This window comes from Zonotrichia leucophrys, chromosome 6 (genome assembly GCF_028769735.1).
Source record: "Zonotrichia leucophrys gambelii isolate GWCS_2022_RI chromosome 6, RI_Zleu_2.0, whole genome shotgun sequence".
NCBI classification, from domain to species: Eukaryota; Metazoa; Chordata; class Aves; order Passeriformes; family Passerellidae; genus Zonotrichia; species Zonotrichia leucophrys.
The window spans coordinates 7,806,592-7,828,799 of NC_088176.1; the positions used below are offsets into that span (position 1 = coordinate 7,806,592).

The 22,208-nt window shown below is 41.7% G+C and overlaps 1 protein-coding gene across 2 annotated transcripts in view; it reads left to right on the forward strand.

The window, feature by feature from the left end:
* The first annotated feature begins 247 nt into the window (after positions 1–247).
* The window catches only part of ABLIM1 (actin binding LIM protein 1), a 201,421-nt gene continuing 179,460 nt past the window's right edge, over positions 248–22,208 (forward strand). The window contains exon 1 of one of the 2 annotated variants that reach the window (XM_064716223.1): positions 248–268. Coding sequence is in view for 1 of the 2 variants with exons in the window: in XM_064716222.1 (XP_064572292.1) it covers positions 12,068–12,080 (13 nt within the window). In the remaining variant the exon portion in view is untranslated. Of the gene's footprint in view, positions 269–11,482; positions 12,081–22,208 lie in introns of those variants that run through there. The other variant, XM_064716222.1, reaches the window with a different exon arrangement.

Consider the following 22,208-nt stretch of genomic DNA (forward strand, 5'->3'; position numbering starts at 1 on the left):
CAGGACAAAACTACTATTTAACTGTTCTTTAAATTGTGTCATCTGGGTAGTCTTACTGATGATATTGTGATGAAGTCTTGCTAATGATTCTGCTGTACTGATTGCTATTACTACCCCTGTGCTTTGCAGGCATGGAGAGCTGCAGCCCAAATACTCTATGGAAGTACATTCTAATTGTATGTGGACACCTTTATTGCAGCTGTTAAAGAGCAGAGCTATTTCCTTCTCAAAATCCAGGAGTCCCAGTATGTCAATATCAATTTAAAAGGTAATTATGTTGGGTTTTTTAAAATCTATTTGTCAACTTATATTCAATAGATGTTCGTAAGAAATGTAAATTTCCTATGTGGGTAGCCATATGATGAAACATCTCTGTGTTTAGGTGATTATTATCTGGACAAGTGCTGCATTTGGAAGGTGCCTGCATATCTGTGCCTAAGAGAATGTGGTCATTTAAGGTGCTTTTGCAATCTGTTTTTTCCTGCAGAAATGTCTTTTAAATGTGCTTGGGCTGTCTCATCTCCAAGCAGCAGAATGAATAAAGAAACAGTAAGATATCATAAAGATATAAAAGGAGACAGTTTTATCACTGTGAGAGTATTCCTAATCGTACTTAACAATTTATGAAATCATAAATCACAGAATCACAGATGGTGAGGTAAAACTTTGTAATGCTTGAGGGCCTCTTATTATTTCAAGAATGACTAATGTATATAAACGCATTATTATTTAAACAGAACAGTTCATTGTGGTTGAAATTAAGATTTTGGTTGTAAAAGTGACTTCTTATTACGATTTCTCAATGTGAAATGCCTTGCAGTAAAGGAAAAAAAAAGAAAATATTACATGTAAATTACATTTCCTAAGCCTATTAAACAAATTGAATCTCTGCATATAACCCTGCATTTACCAACCAGTAGATTGGGCCTGAATTCGTAGCCATAGTGCAAAATCCAGTCTTTGGTGCTTATATGTCTTGCAAATGATAGATTTTTTTTGAGTGATCTTTTAAAGAAGTCTCTAATTTCTCAACCATATGTATGTATTTCTCACTGCTGGGAATATTGGATAAATACTGGCAACCAATAGTAATGAAATCACTGGAAACTAATGGAAGAATTATTTCACCAGTGTCAGTGCAGAAGAACTCAGCTGAGGCTACATTTTGTTTGGGTTCTTGTTCTCATTTGTGAGGATTCAGTCAGAGATGCTGCAGTTATGGATGGGCTACCAATGTCATGTCAAGTGCAACAATTCATCTTCACCTGCTCATGCTTGATGTTGTTTCCACTGAAATAAACACAAGTATTACTACATATTTTAGTACCCTTGAGAGCACAGTTCTGCTGGCTTGGGGTTGGTTTTTTTGGCTTTTTTTTTTGTCAAGGTAGTTCTTTTTTTGAAAAGTATATGCAGTGAGTTAGTGTTTTGCTTGAATGTGAGAAGTGAAAGTGTGAAAGTCAGGCTGTTCTAATTGATAGAGCTTTTGGGAACCTTCTCCTTTCTTACAAATTAATGAAATTGTCTAGATTAAATCAATTTAGATGGTGTGTGACAGTGAGATAATGTGCTGGCCTTTTTATCTGAAAATCTCTCTGCTATTTGGATTGATGGCACCAGGCCAGTGTCTAATGGATGCATTTGTCTGCATTACAGAAGAAGTTCCTGCAGTCTGGACTTTTGCTTCAGAGAGCCTGAAGATTTGTTGAAATTTTTTTACCCTAGATGAAAATTTTCCTATTAGTGCTATGCCAAATACCTGTTGATATTCTTTGCAGGATTTTATTGTGTTTGTAATAATCAGATTGACATCTATGTTTTCAGTGACTACTGGGATGAAATAAAGAATGAAGTTTTAGTGATTCAGCATGGTCTTTGCTTTTGAGGAGGGCTAAGGAGATATTTACCATCATTTTCAGACCTTTCTGATGCTGGGCTTTACTACAGAAAGGATGCTGCACATCCACACTGAAGAGCAGGCAGTGGAATTGAAGTAATTTTCTGTCAGGAATTTTCTGGTTCTGTGCTCTCAGCTGTGTGCATCACCTCCCTCCTTGCTGATTCGCTAGCAGCTCCCTGTAATCAGCTCATGCAGTATTTCATAAATCCCATTTTCAGGCATTTCCTGGCCTGTGAATTCTGTTCCACATCTGCCCATCTGCTCTTTCTGTGGGGACATTAATTTTTCTTCTGCTGGGTTACAAACTTCCCAGTTGTTCATCTATTGTCTGAGTGCTTACCTGTCACATCTGCAAGAGCCTCCTGACACCAGCACTCATTGCTACCATGGAGGACACAACACTGGGCAAATATTGCAAATATTGCCTGCCCTGCAGCTATTCCTTGTTTGTGCTTCAGTTACTCTCTCTGTACCACCCTGCTCTACCTTATGTAATGCTTGTAAAGGAGACCACTAGGAGGTCAGAAATACATGTTGTCAGTAAAATGAGACATTTCTTTTCAAATCACATCATGTTTTCCTCAAATATTTCTATTCCACTGGAAGCATTAAAATCCAGGCTTTCCTCTGTAAGTAAATATATGGATGTTCTGCCATACAGTATCTGCAAGTGCTAGCATATCATAAATTATTGAAAGCAGATAAAATATCCTCAGATGTGATCGGTTAGAGTTTAGCCAATTTCACTGCAGGCTGGCAGGAGCACAAGGATACTTTTTCTTGTGGTAGCCAAAGCAAGGAGATTAAAGATAAACTACTCAGTTTATGCTATATTGCAGCTGTAATGAATGCAAGGGTCTGAATATGGTATAAATAAACATAAAACTGGATTTTGCCCTAAAATACTGGGGGAAAAAAAATGGAGTAGTCTACCTGATATAAATTGCTTCCCTCAATCTTTCATCTGAGTACTTGCAGAGAGAGAAGTCTGGAAGCCAGAATCTGTGTGTGTTTTGGGGCAGAATTTAGGTGCTTAGCCTTGACCCTACTAAGAGATTTCTGAGTCATTTTCAGATCAGCTCTGACTGCATTGTTTGTTTTTTAATGCATAATAAGATTTCATCATTACTTACATCTTTGGATTAAGGACTATAATCTGTTGATCCCTAAAATTTCATCAGATAATCTGTTTAATCATAAGTAAAAGCTGATCTTGATAGTCCATATGAGTTATGCAAATTAAATCAGGCACATTAGTACCATGTACAGAAGCTTTGTACCAAGCATAGAAGCTTTCAGCAGAGCTCTCTTTCTCATTAGTCCACAATTAAAAGTAGGTTTTTGTCATACTTTAAATTCGCATATCTTTGTCCTGAGGTATAATTGAAATCTCTCATGGAGCCTGACATTAAATGTTGGCACCGTAAGACATCTTAATTTTGAAGCAAGTGTCTGAAATATTTATGATCCACTCGGTAGTGGCTTCGTGATTAATTTTAAATTATTGATTGTCAGTTGTGGGTTTCTCTGGGTCTGAATTGAAGGCACTGAGACAGTGGTTCATGTTCAGACTCAGGTGTTTATTATTTCTTATCAGTAAAACAGTCTCACTACTGTGAGTTAGCAGCTTTTCTTTAGGAGGCACAAAATGGCCAACAATCTCTTGTTACAAGGTCTTTTAAGACGGAACTATCCATTTAAGAGCTGACACCTAGATTATTTTTCCTTTTAACCCAATAACTGATCCCAAAGAGCCCACAATGGGACTTTTCTGCCCAATTACAAAATGCCACCCAAACCCATGAAGAAGGAAGGAGCATGAAGAAGAAACCCAGGATGACACCCTGTGCCTTCATCTCCCTTCCATCCACAACATACTAAAAATCCCAAAACCTCAATTCCTCACCAGGTGATACACCTACACTGCTCCCTATAATCTATTGCACACTTTTGTGGGTTCTAGTCTAGAAATCTAGGAAACTTTCTCCATGAATGGTGATCAAAGTCAGTGCTCCCCTGGGGGTCAGGGCACCCTAGAGCAGACAGAGAAACATTCCCGGTGCTCTGGGTTTCCACAATTGATAGCACAATCACCTCGGCAGGTAAACTAGTGCCACAAACTCTAGTGCCACAAGGCGCTCCATCGCTCCCTGTGCGTGGAGTTTGATGGGACAATTCCAGCGCTGTTCCCAGCTGTGGCAGCGGGAAGAGGCCGCTGCCTCCGCCAGTCCCAGTTTTCGGCAGCAGAGGGCGCAGCGGACCGGCCTTCACTCCTGCGACAGTAGGAGGTTTGAGCGCGAACCCCTCGCAGTAATTTTTTCGCGAAAAAATATCCCTGTGTATCCTGTATAGAAGGAATTGGTTTGCCAGCCAGTAGTGTTATCTCTGGGCTTAACTGCTGCGTATTACTTGGCCTGCACATCTTTGGTTGCTACACCTGACAGCCCATTGTCTTAGCAGCTCACTTGTCCTCAGATGATGTTATTTGAAGCTACAGGGCTGTTTGAGTTTACAAAGACATTGGCTACCCCCTGGGGCTCTCACATCCCACGTGATATTTGTGTCATCTTTATTAGAACTAAACCTCAAGGAATTTAAAATGGGTCCTGTATTTAAAGACTGGCCCTTCTTGACAGCCAGCTGAATTATCCTCTGGTACTCAGAGGGGAGAGTGACTATGAATATCACTGTTGCATTATTTTACCTGTGGGTGAGGGTAGAGGGAGAACCTGAACAGTTCCTGGTAGAATTTCATGTTCAGAAGCTACACTCTGAGCCGAACTCCATTTCCAGAAAAAGTCTGTGCAGCTCAATCCTTTGTAATTTCTTTCTGAGTCATCAGCCCTGTAGGAATAAGTGTCTGTACTTGGATGAAGCCTTTAAGGAACTGAGCTGGAGGCACCACTGACAATGAGCAAAGAAAATGAAGTCTGTAGCAGACCCAGCATCATGCAGGAATATTTCTGTTGCTCATCCCTGTTCTCTTGCCTCAGGCTGCTTTGGACTAGTTTGACATTCAGGCCTCGTGTTGTGAAATGCTGAAGTCAGCAGACCTGTGTCTGCAATACAGCTAATATAAAGGAACCTGTTCCTGATTAGATCTTGGAGTGGTGCTGTAATCCACTGTACTTGAATCCTGCCTGGCAGCTTATGTGCCAGGTGAAGTATTTCCAGGCATTTAGCTTCTCTGGTTTTATGCTCACAAGCTGTTATCCTCTGGGTCTCCCAGGAAGTCCCAGGTGGTGTAGATTGAGCTGTTATTTGTACCTGGAGTGCTGACTGCTGCATCAGACACCTGCAGTCTGCATTTCCTTCTCCCTCTGCAGCAGCAGCAGCCAGGCAGCAGAGAGCCAATTGCTATATTGGCATTACATGTACATCATAAATCAAAATTCTGTGTTCAGATGTCGAAATCCTGTACTCACAATAACCAGTTTCTGTGGTGTTGCAAAACAATTTGTCCGAGATCCAGATCCCAGCCCGCAGAGGGCAGCCTGACCCCGTGTTTTACTCCAGTGATGGGCTGAACTGGGGAATTCAGTCATCTGCTGGCATCTCCACGGCGTGACTTGCTGTGGAATAAACAACTGAATGTTGTGGAGAATTGGCATCAGCTTTAAGCTCAAACAGATTCAAAAGTGAACTAAAAAAAAAAAAGGCGTGACTGAATTAAACCTTCTGGTTTGGGTTTTTTTTTTAACACATTGAAAGAAAAATACTGCATGAGAAAACTCATCTAGATCTGAGCTTTAAATATATTACATGTATAACAGATAGATTTATTGGTATGTGTCAAAGAAAATACCAGAAAATACCCAGAACCTCTGTACATGAACATATTGGGCAAGACTAACAGGAAAAGTGTTAGGGTTTTTTTTCCAAATATTTCAGGAATCTTTCAGGATTTGAGTCTACTGTTGCCATGACTCTAGGACTGTGCTTTTGGCTGGTTCTTTCCCAAGTGTGTCCTGAGTCCTTGCGAAGCAGCCATCACAATTTCCAGGAGATTTTTGTTGAAGAGGGTGTGTCTACATGCAGGCATTTGCCTTGGCCATAAAACTGATCAGTGCCAGGTCAGGTACCAGGGGCTGATATCTTGACTTAGTATGACAAGGAACAAGGCATTCAGTTCCTGAAAAAGAGCCAGTACTTTGTGCTCTCAAATCAAATTGCATCCACCAGCTAATTAAGGAATGATCTTGATATGCTCTGAAGGGAGGCCTGTCCAATTCTATACTTCTCAGCCAGAGGGCCCTGCAGCACAGAGCTCAGGATAGAAAATACGTATAAAGAAAATAGCATGTGAGAAATTAAGACAGTGATGTGTGAATTCCAGGAGTACAGGGAGAAACCTAAGCATCTCTTATGATCAGACACCAAATTACACACTGAGGTGCTTTCATGATGATTTAGATAATTAATTTTTCTTAGCCCCAGACTTTCTACCCCACACAAGCCTGGCTGTTCACGGCAGAATGTAATGTATACATGTCTCAGAGTTTGGCTCATTGTAATTGCAACCAAAGGTGTATTTTCCCTCTGATTCACCAAACTTTCCTGTGTAATAGCAGTGCTGAGAGATTTTGACTTTAACTTATTTAGAATAGTCTTTGCTACTCATTCCATGTTATTCATAACCATCTTTGCTAAAGTGAACTTTGACCAAGGAAATGCCTGCCGTGTTTTACAAAATAATTACTCTATGGAGTACAAAAATTACTCTATGGAAAAACACACATTTAACAAATTCTAACTGCATAATTTAATTCAGCTTGGCCACAGCAAATTGTTTAGGGTAAAGGGTAAAGCAGGGCACATAGTGAGATAATGCCCTTACTTGATGTAGGTCTGGAAAGCATATAAATAGCAGCAAAGGCAGTTTGTGGGATTGTCTGTGTCTCTCCTGGATGCCACCACTAAAGCAGGTGCTCCATCACAGAAGGCCACTTTGGTCAGGCAGGACCTGCCCTTGGTGAAGCCATGCTGTCACTCTGGAATCACCTCCCTGTTCTCCCTGGGCCTTGGCAGAGCTGCTGGGAGGATCTGCTCCCAGGCACAGAGGGGAGGCTGGTGGCTCAGTGGTTCCCAGGCTCCTCATTTCTAGAATTTGTAAAAATAGGAGCGATGTTTCCCTTTCTCCAGTCACCAGGGACTTCACTAGACTTCCATGACTTTTCCAATATCATGGAGAGTGGCCTGGCAACTACATCAGCCAATTCCCTCAGGAGTCTGGGATGCATCTCATCATCTCCATAGACTTGTGCTCACAGCTCTTATTCACATACTTCATACATGACCTTGGGACAACCTGGTGCAAAACCTGGTCAAGTTTCTGACTCTGAGCTCTTTGTTGGCATCTTCCTGGTAAGGTTCATACACAGGGGTGATGCTGAAGTTCTTCAGCAGGAAATGCTGCCCAACATTTAGATGATTTTTCCAAAGCTGACTCTCAGAAAACAATTTGTCATTTTGGCCTAAGTTCCCACAGGCACAGCAGTCATTGTGATGAAGAGCGATACAGAGTAGGTATTCACAGGCTTATCTGAGGCCTTTCCCTTAGTTTTCCAGGATTGCCAATATTTCTGGCTTATATAAAACCTATTTATGTATTTATGTGATGGCATCATCTTACATAATCTGTGTAAAACTTTCTGGGTTATTCAAGTCTGGCAGTCAAGACTGACTCAGGATAACATAAGTTCAATATTGTAACTGTAGCTGTAAAAGTGCATATTCCACAGAACAGTATGGAGGGTTGAATACCATGTAGAAGAAAGGAGATTTTTAAGAAAACCAGAATAATAAGAAACCAGAAAGATGATTCTGGGATTTGTCTCATTTAGGAGAACCTCCTATATTTTTGAATTTTATGTTTTTTGTAAATGGATGTCTCTTTTTATATATATGTGTGTGGGATATTTAGAGAAAAAAAGGAAAAATTAAGCAAAGATTTCTATTAATATTTGGTGTGAATAATTTGAAGCTCAGTTCTCCTTTGAAATGTATAAAAGGGAAATTTTCTCCAAAGAGATTAGTAGGAACTGCCCTGGAAGCTCAGTGTAATCAGTGAGAGGCTGTGTATTTATTTTAATATCTTGTCCATTACTGACTAATTGCAAATTCTAGTAAGAGTCTTATATTGAAAGTAAGAGAACTGTCTTGCTTTCTTGTCATTCATGTCACAGGAAACTATTTATTCTGAGCTTATTAAAATTCTGATTAAATTATCGGGCTTAGTAATGCTCTAGATTTTGTTAGGTCTGATTTCCCTAAAAAAGAAGCCAGTGGAATTATGGTGGAAGATATAGGAAAAATTAGTAGAAATATCCAATAGTTTCCATCATTTTTCAGGCCAATCTTGGTCATCCTTTCCATTTGCCTTGCCCACAGAAGTTGTTCTTGGAAACCTACTTCTGTAAGAATTTGTCTGTTCCAAAAAAATTCTGATTTTTCTCACAATGATTTTCAAGAGGAAAGATCCTGCATTGCGCAAAAATAGCTATATTCTGACTGAAGAGTTATCTGCATCAGACAAAGATGCAATGCTGACTTTTACCTGGTTTTTTTTTAATTCTCTGTGCCATTCTGTGCTCATTTTCATGGGAAAAAATAGATTTACATACCACTGATGGGATCTTAATTACTTTTAAAACTACTATCCTACTTTGTAGAGAAAAACTGGTTCAAAAGTGATTAAAGGAGAACTTTCTGGTTTATATTCATACAAAGGCTAAAGTGACAGCAAGGTATGCTGCACAGAGAACACAGTCAGTATTTGGGGTACTTTTCTTTGAAGATGCAAGTTCTGTGCTTTGCTCTGACATAGATTTTCTCTGTGACCTTGGACAACACACTTAGCTCATCAAGGGCATTGAGACAGGATTTGGAAACACCTATTGTTTGGTAAAATATATTCATATTTGGGCATCTCTGAAAAATCATGAGGTGCCTCTTTGGATCTCTTGAAGCTTAAATACTTAAAAAAATTACCTTAATGGATCTTTTAACACTAAGAGTTAGAAGCTTAGTCTGTTCAGTCAATACTAAAATGCAGGAGATAGGATCCTACTTCCCTGCTGACTAATTCAGGAGCCTCAGGTAGATGCCTGAAATAAAACAATGTCAATCACTGCTCCTTAATGGACTTCTAAAGTAGTCAGGAAATGGCTCAATCAAACAGCTCAACAGCTGCTGCTGCTAAAAAGGATCTTCTCTGTTGCCTCTAATGGTTCCTCACCCTTCCTGGCTGTGCAGTTCTGCACTCGCCTTCAGTCATGTTCCAGTCTTTGTCTGAGCCTTTGGTTCAGACAGCAACTGTAGGGAATTTGGATACAGAAAGTGAGCAAGCCTTTGTTAATTAATGAGCTAAAGCAGCTCTGTGAGGATCAAGCCAGTGCTGCAGTGAGGGAAGCAGGAGCACAGGGGCTGGGCTGAGAGAGCAGGGAGTGCACAGGAGAGTGAGCAAGCCTTGGATTGGCTTGTCCCTCTTCTCTGACAACTTCACCTGTAAAATAATAATAATGGTTCTTCTCTTCTCTGTACCTTCCTTTTCCACCCTCTTCAGCTTCCTTCTACATTCCCTAGATACTGACAGGATCCCAGACAGCAACCTCAGGAGCTGATTTAGCTGCCCACATGCAGATTGCCCAACTGATACTTGTGGTAATAAAGATGTGGCCTCCAGAACTGGTAACTGTCTCCACTGCAGCTTTTCTCCTTTATTTTAATTTTTCTTCTTAAGTGCTAATTACTACAAACTCGTAGGGATGTAGAACTTGTTCTGAATTATACCTTTTAGTCAACTTGAATTGAATTTCTCCATATCCAAATCTGAAAATTCTTGAGGCAACTTGATGGAGGGGACAGACAGGAAAATAAAACTCCTCAGGTTCTCAGGAAACCCAGCTAAAAAGCTCACTTTAAGAAATGAGTGCTGTATCTGACCCATTTTAGTATTCTCTGGCCAACATGTCTGTTCAACTTCTCTGCCACAGAGAGTTTACACAATGAATGGAATAAACTCTTTGTGTTCTATAGAATCCCAAGGTACAAATGCCTTTCCCTTCCTATTTCCTAGCAGTATAAAGAAAGGAAGTTCTTAATTAAAAAGCTAATTTCTGCATGTTCCCGAATCTTCTTTTTAAAGCCATCTATTAAGTACCACATGGGAGAACCTGTGATAGTGCTAGTTCAGAAACTCACTGAGGAAGTGAATAGGAAATGACTTAATTAAAAATACAAAATGCTGTCATACTACATTGACTGAGGAAAACCTTGCCTCTTATGGACAAGAAAGAAAATCTGAGTTATTTTCAAGTGGAAAATTCTTCTAATTTCAGAAAAAGAGAAGGGAAAAGACTTGTTTTTCAAGGGATGTCAGATTACCAGCTAAGGATAATGCCATTAGAGTTTAGAGAGAGAAGAATTTTAGATTTATTTTATTCCTGCTGCCAGATTCAGAAACATTTGCAAAGGGGAAGAAAACAGAATGATATAAGGAATATGATTGAATTGAAGTGTAGGGTAATCCATGGCAAACAGAGCTGGATGTGGCTAAAAGTCTTTGCAGCGTGTGAGCACAAATTCAGGCAAACAGATGTGCCAATTGATTTTTTGTGCCTGTATCCTCTGATGAGGGGGATACAGTGCTGCCCATCCTGCTGCTGGCCCTGCACAAATGCTTTCCCTGCTTGGCTGGCACGAGGGGGAAGGTGAGCAGTGCCAGAGGCTGGATCTGACACAGCAGAGGCACTGGCTGGGCTGCACTTGCAGACAGCAGTGAGAATCCATGATACAGCTCCTACCAGCATCCATTCCTGACCTGTGGCCACGTGATAATGCAATCTTTACCACCTCTCTTAGATCTGATTCCGGTAATTGTGGGGTTTTTTGATAGGAAAATTGTGTAGGCTTCTTGCTAGTATGAAGATGTGTAGTGCATGGCAGATCAGAGTGGAGGAGTGTGATTCAGTCTTTCCTGTCATTCAGTTTGCATGTTGGCTCCTTGCAGAACATCACAGATTGGGCTTTCTGTTTTTTACTTCATAGTTGCCCATTCTGAAATTGATAAAAGTCTGCTCTAATGTTTTAACTGCACTATTCTGATGTGCTCTCCTAACCTGTCGTTCTTGACAAACTAGATTGTTGATTTGCTTAACTCTTGCCACCATCTAATAATCTGGTGGCGTAGGGGTTTTCTTTTTAGTGTAGCATGGGAATATTTGGCTTCACTCGGCTGGAGGCTGGGTAAAGGTGTCCACCAGATACTGATCTTGTTTTTCTGGTGCGCGGCATTTGGTCTCTTGGTACTTTTATTAAGGTGCCAGGAGGAATCTGAGTGCTCTTTTCTGTATGTTAACGCCATGACTGCTTTGCAGACAACATTGCTAGAAATTCTGTGTTTATATACAATTTACATACAGTTACGCAGGCATGTCTTTGCTGTTCGGTGCGTGCATTTCAAGTTGTGCCACACACTTCAGCGGCAGGTCCCGAACGAGCGGAGCTGCTGTCGCCCGGCGCTGTCAGCGAGCAGACACGCCTATCCAGCACTCCGAGGAGCTGGAGCTGGAGCTCTGCCGCGCTGCTCTCCTCGGCGTTCGTGGCTCTCGCCGGCGGCGCGGCTGTCCCCGACTGTCGCCCTCTGCGGCACCGCGCCCCGCATCTCGCCCCGCCGCGCCCGAGCGCTGTCACCGCGCCCGGCAGCGGCTGCGGCCCCGCCCGGTGCCCGCACACGCACAGCCAGACCCGCATACACACACACACACATACACACACACACACACACCCGCACACACCGCGCCGGCACACGCACAGCCAGACCCGCACACACACAGACACACACATCCCGCACACACCGCACAGACAGACAGCCGCGCTCCCACCCCGCAGGGCCGCCCCCGGCGCCGCCCCGCACCGCGGCGGGCAGGGCAGAGCCGGGCAGGGCAGAGCCGGGCAGGGCACGGAGGGAGCGCGGCGGCGGCGCGGACCCGCCCGCCCCGGCCCGGCCCAGCATCGGCCGCCGCCCCCCGCATCGGCCGCCGCGGCGCGGAGGGCGCAGGGCGGTGCGGGCCGTGCGCTGCCGCCGCAGCCACAGCAGCAGCAGCAGGAGCAGCAGCAGCAGCAGCGGCAGCAGCAGTTCCGCGGCTGCCAGCCCGAGGCTGAGCCATGTCTGCCAGAGGTGGGTTCTCTGCCGCGTCGGGGCAGCGCCGGAGCCGCGCTGACCTTGCCGCCCGGCCGCGCTGCGGTGCCCCGCACCTCGAGGCTGAGCCGGGGATTTCGGGGCTAAGGGGCGGCCAGGAGATGATCCCCCGCCCGCTGTCGCCTGCTCGGTGCCGTTCTGCAGCCGGGCCGAGCGGGGGGTCCGGCGCGGGCTGCAGCGGGGCCGGACGCCGCAGAGCATCCTCCGGGGCCGGGCACCGCCGCACCTGCCGGGGGCGGCTGTAGGGGCACGGGAAGTGCGGCGGCTCGGTACGCGTTAAGTGACGGTGGGAATGGATGGATGGATGTATGCAGAGAAAGGAGCATGGTGGTGAGGGTGGGCGTAGGGTCAGACCTCGGCGGGTGTTGCTGCTCAGGGAATGGTAGCGGATTGGAACTGGGTGTCTGGTGAGCGCAGTGAGGCATCCGGCTTGTCCTGTCATTGGTAACGCAAGTGCTCCTGGTAGGGTGTGGTGGTAAATCCAATCGTCGGTTTGTACCTCTGATGGACATCTGCATCTGGTTTGGAATTAACGTTTTGAGTTTTACTTTAAATTTTCCTTTTTTTAACATTGTGGCTTAAACTTGAATATCCTTTTGTCATTTGCGTGTATTTGTGTGTAAACTCCGGCTGTTTGCCCATTCTGGGCTGGAGATGAGCTGATCAGCCTCATTGATTGCAGATCTCATCCCGAAGTTATGCTTCCAATATGAGAAACTGGCACAGGCGTGGCACAAAGACTGATGCTTTCGGGTTTTTATTATACTTAGTACAAATTAAAGGACTGGAGACATAAAGTTAAGCATTTTCTGAATGTTGTCATAACAAAGCAGAAATACTTGTAAGCATCTCCTGAAGACAGACAATTATCTGCACAATAATGACAAGTGAAACCACTCCCTGGCTATCTCTGAGTTGAAACAAATACTTTATAAAAATTATATATTGCAAATTGACAAACCCTTGAATGTAAGGATGCATCTTATTTGTTCCTACTTTGATCTCTCTGCATCTTCATGAATACTGCTCAGCATGGACCAGTTCTTTCATCTGCTTGGATTGTTGTTGACATCCAAAGGAGCTTCATGCACGTTGAAGGCATCGTGTGACTCCTAAAAGGTTGTTGGCACTTTGTGGCTATGACCATACTCCTAAAGCATCACACCCATTTTAGATATAAATAATAAATGGTGTTAGAGTGGCATAATTCTTCATGCAACAGTAGATTTCTTGCTTTAGGGAGAAATGGACTATATTGGTCTCCAAAGAATCCATTTCTGGAAGAACACTAAGCATATGAGCATCAGTGCTGTGCTAAGGCTGCATGAGTACTTGTGGGGAACACCCAGCAAAGCATTATAACCAGGAGCAGATTTGTTATTGAAGGGGTACCTGGATTTGAAAAAGTGGCATAAAAACTTTGCAATTTCATCTTTGCAGATGACTCACAAAAACTGAACCATACAGAATGGGAAGCCAGGGAACATTTCCACTGGCCATATTTCCCTTTCCTCCCCCAACTGTCCCTCTCTCCCATTCATCTGCACAACACATGATGTTTGATGCCTGCTTAATTCTACTGGAGAGCTGCCTGGAGAAGAAAAGTGAATTCTTTCTCAGTCCCTCTCGTGCCATCTCGTTTTTTCAGAGTAATTAATTGGAGAGAGAGAGAGAGAGAGTAAGACAGTCGTAGGTCTTTAGGGAAGTAGTGAATAAGATTCATGATACAGATGAAGATATTAATTTCTATCAATAAATCCTTTTAAAGTTAAACAAGTAGCTTTATATGGAAAATACGTGAGTCTGGGTAAATACATACTGACCAAAGGCTGCTTGTGTGTAAAACATTATAGACCATTGTCATTATTAATAATTTTAAATTCTATTGCTGTTAAAAGTCAACATAGAAACTAACTTTTACACATTTAAGTGATATGACAGGTCTTCATGAGGTTACTCATGAGAATGTAGCACAAGTAAGAATTGAGTGTTTATGGGCTTAGGGCTTTGTTTAAATGCCAGATCAGGACCCTGTGCTTCATGAAGGCAGATTTCCTCATGCATATGCAGTCACATTAAAGCCACGCTATCATTATGGTCTGCAAGCTCAGCGAATATTGATTGTTAATATTTTATGTGGTGTTAGATGTCCAAAGGTGATCATTATTATTCTGAATGCATCAAGCACTTGGCGCTGTCTGCTGGTTGATTATATACCAAGCATAACTAGCATAGCAAAAGGGTTAAACATTCACCCATGACATTTTTCTTACTAAACTGCAGAGGATATTCAAGGGGTAGTAGAAAGCCTCACAGTATTACCAGTGTTCAGTCTGTGCAGCTCTCTATTCATCTGTTTTGCTCCAGGAGGCAGCATGGTGTAGTGAACTGACTGCAACAGATGACAGAAGAAACTCCTGAAATCCAGCAGTACCTCGTGACTTTTGGACCATTCCTTTTAACTCTCCTGCTCCAGTTCCTTGTTGTTATTTAACCAAAACTACCCATATAGTCACTGAAATTCTGACACATTATAAATCAATACATAAATTATAACTAATAACACAAAATCATGTAATTTTGCCTTAAATAAAACTCTGGATTGAAGAGTTTTATGCTTCCCTACTTGCACAATGGAAATAATGGCTGCTAAGTTTTTCAGAGGGGCTGCTATGAGGACTAATGTCTCACCTGTGCCTTAAGATGAATTTTCTGAACCATTCCTTTTTTCCTTCCACTCTTCACAGACCTTGTTGTTGCAGTCCTTCACACCTGTCTCTCAGCTCCTGTTGTTATATAAATGGAAGGTCTCTAACATTCTCCCACCACTTTCCTGGTAGTATGGCTTTAGCAGATGTGCTGACCAAATGCCAAATGAAGCAGCACAGACAAGTATTCCCAGAAGCTTGAACAAAAAAATCATTCTGGAAATCTTGTGACTGAACTAGGAACTGAAACAAACTTTGAAAAATCACTTTTCTCTTCCCTGTCAAGTTGGAGTCCTTCCCAGGGCACTTTCATGTCCTGCTCTACAGCCTGTTGGGATCAGTGGAGAGCTGCCATTGACGTCAGTCAGGCTTTTTAGTTTTGCAGTTTGCAAAAGGCTTAATATTCTACTTTCAGCTGTTGTTAAGTAGTTGCTGTTAGGACTCATACATGAGTGAGTTTGGGTGTTGGAGTAAGCCTTATAGATTGTTGCTTACCTAAGGGCTTGTTTGCAAAGAGCTGTAAATTCCCTGGATGAAAGACATTTTTCTAAAGCCAAGTATAACTGTGACCTACTTGTGCATGTTATCTCACACTGCTTAAAAACTGTCATAACTACTTGTTATCATGAAGGTCTGAGTTAATGGAAAAGTGGCTATTTTTAACTATTATAATCTTCAGTTATGCTAGAGCAAACAGGCACAAAAGGGAGTGTTTGGTGTGATCAAATACAAAGATCTTTGCTAATTTTTTCCCTAAATGTTGAAAGAATTATCACGAGCTGTATTTAGTCCAGTAGCAACTACTTCAGGAAAACAAACGTGTGAAATAGGAAGTTTATCAAGACTGGTATGTTGTTTTTTTTTTTTGTGAAAAAGTCGCTGAATTTTGACAGAAGCCAATGTTGAAGAAATACTATTGCTGTCCAGTTTTAACAAGTTGGAGTGTGCCACCCTGGTGCTGCTAATGTGAGTATTGTAGAGAAGGCAGGTGCAGTTTTTAGCCTGCTCAATAGTCAAAGAAGTAGAGTTGTTTAGTTTAAGAATTTATTTTGTACTACAATCCTTGTCTTTTCCTATATGATTTTTTAACAAATGTACAACCAAGACTTCTCATTTCAGACAAATAAATCACCATGACAGTAGTGAGAGAGAGTCCTCATTTTACAAGTGAGACGAGTCCTGGGCTTTTTTTTTGTTTCCCTGAATCTGAGGGTCAGATCAGAACAGGGGAATTTCTGCCTTCTGGGCCTCTTCTCAGGCTCCTCATTTGTTCTTACACAAATTGATAATAGAGTTCTAACAGCAGATGAGAAACTTCAACTCATTATGTTGTGCTCTGGTAGCAATTCGTTCTTCCTGGACACTGCACATTTCTTGGTTGATCTATCTCACAGTTGGAAACTTCTGTGTGAAGAAATCATCAATTTTTCAGTGAGAAATTTGCATACTAAATCTTGAGTTCTTACCATGAAGAATCTTTATTTATCTTTTCCAAATTTTCTCAGATGGCTGTAGACATGGCAGCTGTTGCTGGCAGCAATGGTTTTGATTGAAGTTTATGCTGACTGATTTAAAAACTTGCTGCTGGGAGCTTCTGGTCAATGTTTTATTACAGTCTGTGATTTTCAGGGTAATATTGCTCTTATCTAAAGGAACCAGCCACTGCAGAGGTGGCTGCTGTATCCTTTTCTGAAATCTAGTGCTGTGTTTTCCTCCTTCTTGTCAGAGGTATTTCTTTCAGGCATGTCATGATGTCCCTAATTCATGATGTGACTATTTCATGGCTGTTACCAAACACTCTCAGGCTGGGTGACTTGGAGAGTGGGGCTGGCTGGACATTTCCTTCATTTTGGAAGCTGGGAGTTTTAGCATGCTTATGGTAGTTAAGTATTGTAGTTTCAATGCTTCCAGTCCTAGTGATTGTCCCCATTTTCCGTGCTGCGAGGCTGCACAGCCTGAAGGAACGTGTTCTTGGCAGGCTCTGGGGCTCTGCAGCCCTACCTGAGGCAGTCCTGCCAACACAGCTGTTTGCTACCCAGAATACCTGTGCAGGCAGAATTTGGAACTGGCTCTGAGAGCTTTTCTCTCCTCAGCTTTTGCCCTGAATTTCTTCTGTGCTGATTTCGCACTGTTATTTAATCCTGTCTGTACTTTCTCTTTATTTCATCTAAATACTTGTAATGATTTATGATTTTTTCACTACTCGTTTTAGGGTCTGAATCTCAATTTAATGGCTTGAGTAGCTCAGAATCAACACCTGTATTGTCAAATCACTGAGAGCTGTGCATGTCTATACATGAGAGCCAGTAGCTGCACCTGAATCTTTAGGCCTGGTAGAGCTTTTGTTTCAGTGGGAAAGAAGAATATTTCACAGCGGTATCTGATTTAAACAGCAGTATCTCTTTTAAGCTCTTTTTAAGTTTTGATGCCTTGTCCCATTTTTTTCCCTCTCAACAAAGCTTATTCTGTGCTTTGAGATTAATGAAAATTAGTCCTGAATGCATGGAAAAAGTTGCATAGACTAATGGCAACAACAAGAGGAAACTGGGACAATGAGGTAGAGTCTATTTTAGATGCATGGTTTTGAAAGGAATTGCAAAGAAGGAAAATAAGCATCAGCTTGTGGAAGGAAAAGCAGCAAAATTGCTTTTACTGAAGAACACCAGAACCTCATGCATTTCACAGTCTCTGAAAACAAGATGAGGATTTCTGTTTTTTCTTTTAATAGCTTTGAATTGAATATTTCAGATTATTTTTTAATCTAATCTGTTAGTAATTGAAGATGAAAACCACACATGGTTAGTTCATGTGACTGGTGTAGTATTTCTTAGTTTTGCAGTGCAAAGGCAGAGTCCCACTGTGGAAAACAGATTTTTGCCTGTGAGTTTTGATACTAGCAAGTAGCCTTAAATTAGCCTTTAAAGCCTAAATTTTTTTACCACATACTGTGTAGGCAAAAGTATCTTTATAATGAGGTGTTGTTCTTCATTAAAACCTAAAGAAAACTCCTAAACATGATACAGCAATAGCAGAGAAAAACTGTGAGATATGCATTTTTTAAAATTCTCAGCCTTTATTATGTCATGTTTTCAAAAAGAAATAAGTTTTCAGAAGCTCACACCCAAATAAGAGTCGAAGATGTTGTGGAGAGAAATCCTTAGTTTGTAAACAAGTTTAGGCCAGACAGGCTTCAGCAAGGTACTCCAGTGTTATGGGATTGTTTTACAGCCTTCTTTTTCTATTTGCAATCCAGAATTTAATCCAGAATTAGGGCTTTGGCAAATAATTTTGCTCCATGTAACTGATGAAATGCAGCCACATCCACAGGGCAGTGCCTGCTGTTCAGGTGCACATATTTGAGTTCAAGTGCAGAACTTTAGTGAGAGCTGAATTGGGGCTACCTCTGCCTGCCCAAGTTCTTGTGTGGGTTCTGCAGCCTGTGCTGCTGCAAGTTTGTTATGGCCAGCTTACATATCCTTGGAGTTATTTCTTCATGGACAGAAAAAATTCATATGCATTTCATGTTGAAAACTATTACTCCGCTCCTCTGAATGTCACGTTTTGAAGTGGAAGGAGAATCTGGTCTCATAACTGTAAAAACGATTGGTGTGTGGAAAAGTGTGAGGAGCCAGAGTGTTTTGTGGCACAGAATGCCCTCTGCCTCCTGAGAGGAGGCTGCTGGCATTTTCCTGCTGTGCTGGTAGGATTGCAGGGAGAACCCATGGAGAGATGCCTGCTCTGTGCAGCTGTGACTGAGGGCACTCTGAACAGAAGTGTGAAACATCAAGAAGATGATGTTCTCAGAGGTGAGGCAGAAGGTATTTTTATCCCTTGTGCTGTTCTTGCAGTTTCATCTGAGAGGCTGGTACAAGAAAACCAGTCCAAGCCAGCCCGCACATGGTGAGGTTCAGGCTCCCTGAAGCCTTTAGACCTGTGCTCAGCTCCCTTTGGAGCATGCTGACGTCTGCAGTACGTGGTACTGCTCATTGATTAGGCCAGCAGTGGGTTTTGCTATTTCTTACAGATTTTTTTCCTGGTAACTTATGGCACTAAGAAATGATCCTTTTGGAGGCCAGTCAGAGGGGTGGTCTTAGCACAGAGGGCTCTACAGGGAAGGCATGATAAGATGTTCTGGTTTACTGCTTCCTTACTAATAAATATATTTTATTATGTTTCTGGAATGCAAAACAGGTCATGTGATGTCATAGAGATGGACACATTTTGGTAAAAAGTGTGAAGCTTAAGCAGCTTTTGCATCATTTTTTTAGTAGCTGTCATTCCCTTTGCTATAACTGGTACCTCAGCTTAATAAATGGGCTCTCATTACATCTCTTCCTCCAGTATAAGTCTTATACAAGTAAGGACTGTGAGATTTCACTCAATAAAAGGATTCTGCTTTAATTACTGTTATTATAAATCTGATTTTGTTTCTATTACATCAGGCTCGTATGAGGCATCTTTGATCAACAGAGAAGTCAGCAAAACTGCTGTTCAAATTACAGTTTCCTTTTAACTTGTGATGAAAGCTTTCAGTTTATTTTTGGCATTAGAAAGTCTGGGAGACAACCAGGTTATATAAGAGCTGAAACCTAGTTAATGATAAAGAAACATAGCTAAGAGCCTGTAATAACAGCAAATCTGAAAAAGATGTTCCAGCTCTAAGTCTTGGTCCTGCTTACAGAACCTGTAAAACAGTTTATGCCAAAGTAATGGATTTTTCTGGTGTCCTGGGATGCCACTTCTCTTAATCAACATCTGTGGGACTACCAGAAAGACTGTGAAAGGTGAATGAATTTCCTAGAATTAGGGTGTAAAAGAAGAGATCAACTTAGTGGCTGTGTCACTGAAGATAACAGTAAACACCCTGTTCAGTGGAACAGCAACACAGTTGAGCCTGTGGTCAACAGACAGTGTGGAAATCAATGGTTTTCTCAGAATGAAAACCAAAAGAAGAAAACCATTATTTTTCTTGACTAAAAGTACACTTGAGGGAAACTCAAATCTAAGCACCTTTACAATTAAGTTTAGTTGCTAAAAGAATTGTGCTGAGTATTATCCATGTAGAAGTATTTTATGCTTGCTAATAAAAGCCAACACAATGTGAGTATCCTGATTTTCTCTACCTTATCCCAGCTGGAAGGGCGTGGACAGTCTGTGCCAAGGTGTGTGTGAATGCCTCTGTCTCACAAGAGATCTCCAGATGTCTTGAGTGGTTTGTAATGAGCAGAGGTGTAAAACCTATTACCTCTCACTGGAAGTATGCCCAGTCTTACTTTCCTAATCTTGGTTTCACCTCTTCTCATGAATGTCCTCTGCATATGAATGTAGATGCACAAGACACCATTTGAATGTTTCTATGGCCTTCTGCTGCTGCTGTATAAATTTCTCTTTTATTGTCCTCATAAGCCAATAAAATAATTAAATTATAATCCAATCCATTAAAAACTTGTGGCATACGTAAATAAGAGCAAAACTTGTTGCAAAAAGACTGTATTGTTATATAATAATGTGGTTATCCAAAACTGTTTATTCTACTTTTTGAGCTGGAGATAATCCCAAAATTATTCAGTCCAGACTTTGATCTAAGGAAGAATAATAAAACTTTGATCATTGTTGAATTGGCAGCTGCTATAAAAAGCCTATGTTATATTTCTCTCTTAGTAACACTAGCTAAATCCAAAATCACTGATAAAAGATTTTGATGATTGCAGCTTAAGGATGCTTTCGGACTTGACCTGAAGTAATCCCTGTCCAAAAATGTCTATAAATACTTTTTTCTATTTTGTGTTGCCAGATGTTTTAATATTTGGGCTGAATGACAAAACTGTTTTGTGTACTTAGATGTGCAGTGCATATTTGGAGTCTTATGTTTCAAAGAAAAAAGTTCTGGTTTACCAATTATGTTCATATATTATTTGATTAATTTGCAATAAAATTCCAGTACCATTGTCCTTATTTCTGTCTCTCTGAAAATGCCACTGAAATTTTTTAAATTGCCAGTGTCTGTGACTATATTATAGTAGCCACAGTGATTCCATATTTGTTTTCATGCTTGCAACATAGTAAATATTGTCCTACATGTTTATGCAGAAAACAGCACTTTTGATGCCTTTGCTTTAGAGCTGCAGCTGGAAAGGGCAAAATTATTATTATAAAGTAATAATATTATTTATAAAATTATTTAATTTTTATTATTATAAAACTTGTAGGAGAAGGTGAAAAACCAAAAAGCCATCTAGCATTTTTTATTGTATGTCAGGATTTTTGAATTTTTAAATATTTGGAATTAGGAGGTGTAATTCCAATTACCAAACGTGTCAGATTTTCTTTGGAACTTTTGAATTTCTACCTCAATAGATTCAATAAAGAAAATGGCTGAAAACTTAAACTCAAATGGCAGTTGATTTTAGGTTCTTTAACATATTTTTTATTTCCAGATACAGCATGACCTCGGTCCTTAGGAAGTGCAGGGGTTTTTCAAATCTCTCTGGCAGAGGTGTAGAGGGGCTCCTGTAGCATTTGCCTCAGTGTTTCAAGAGTCAAGTGGCATGAAAGGGCTGGATCTTGCCCTTGCTTCTGCCAGGCTGGCCTGGCACTGTGCATTTGGCCTGTTCTGTACAGCCTGTGGTGGTACAAAAGTTCAGCAGGGCAGGAGCCAACCTTTCCCTTCCTTTGAGTTTTCCTGCTGACCGGCTCCCTGCGTGACGCAGGTGCTCTGCAGATCTGAGCTTTTCTTTAGGAACACTGGTCTTGTGGCCAATAAATCCTATTGAGTTAAAAATGCTTCAAAATTTAGGTTTGGGGAGACTTTGTGACTTCTTGTAATAGCAATCTTCTCCTTTTTCTCTTGTCCTCTGCTGACAGCATTTGTGGATACAGGGAGTCCTCATTTTTCCTTTCTGCAAGGCACAGGCCAAGCAGACCAGTACTGTAAGATGCATTTTATTCTCTGCCCATTGTTGCCACTCCATATTTATCAAAAGCAAAAAGATTGCATGCCTGAAGGGGGATTAAGAATCCTGCCATCTTGCTATTTATGATGCTCAGGAGGTATTTTTAGTAAAGGTTGTTGGTGCTGCTGCCCAAGGGGGTGGCTGGAAAGGACAGGGGAGGTCAGGAGCAGCCAGGCAGAACTAAGGGGTGCAGTGGCAGTGCAGGGAAGGGGTGACCCCAGCAGAGATCCCTTTGGTGGCTGTGTGCAGGTACAGTGCACACACAGACCCAGTGGGAGTCTGTGTGGAGAACAGCCAAAGAAACTGGAACCCACCGTGCAGCCATTTGAGGGAGGGGAGGAGATTGGTTCATGCTCTGCTGCACACAATTTCTCTTCCTGAAAGATTAGTGGAGTTAGAGGAAATGTTTTTTCTGTGATACTCAGCTTCCATAGCTGAACCTTTCC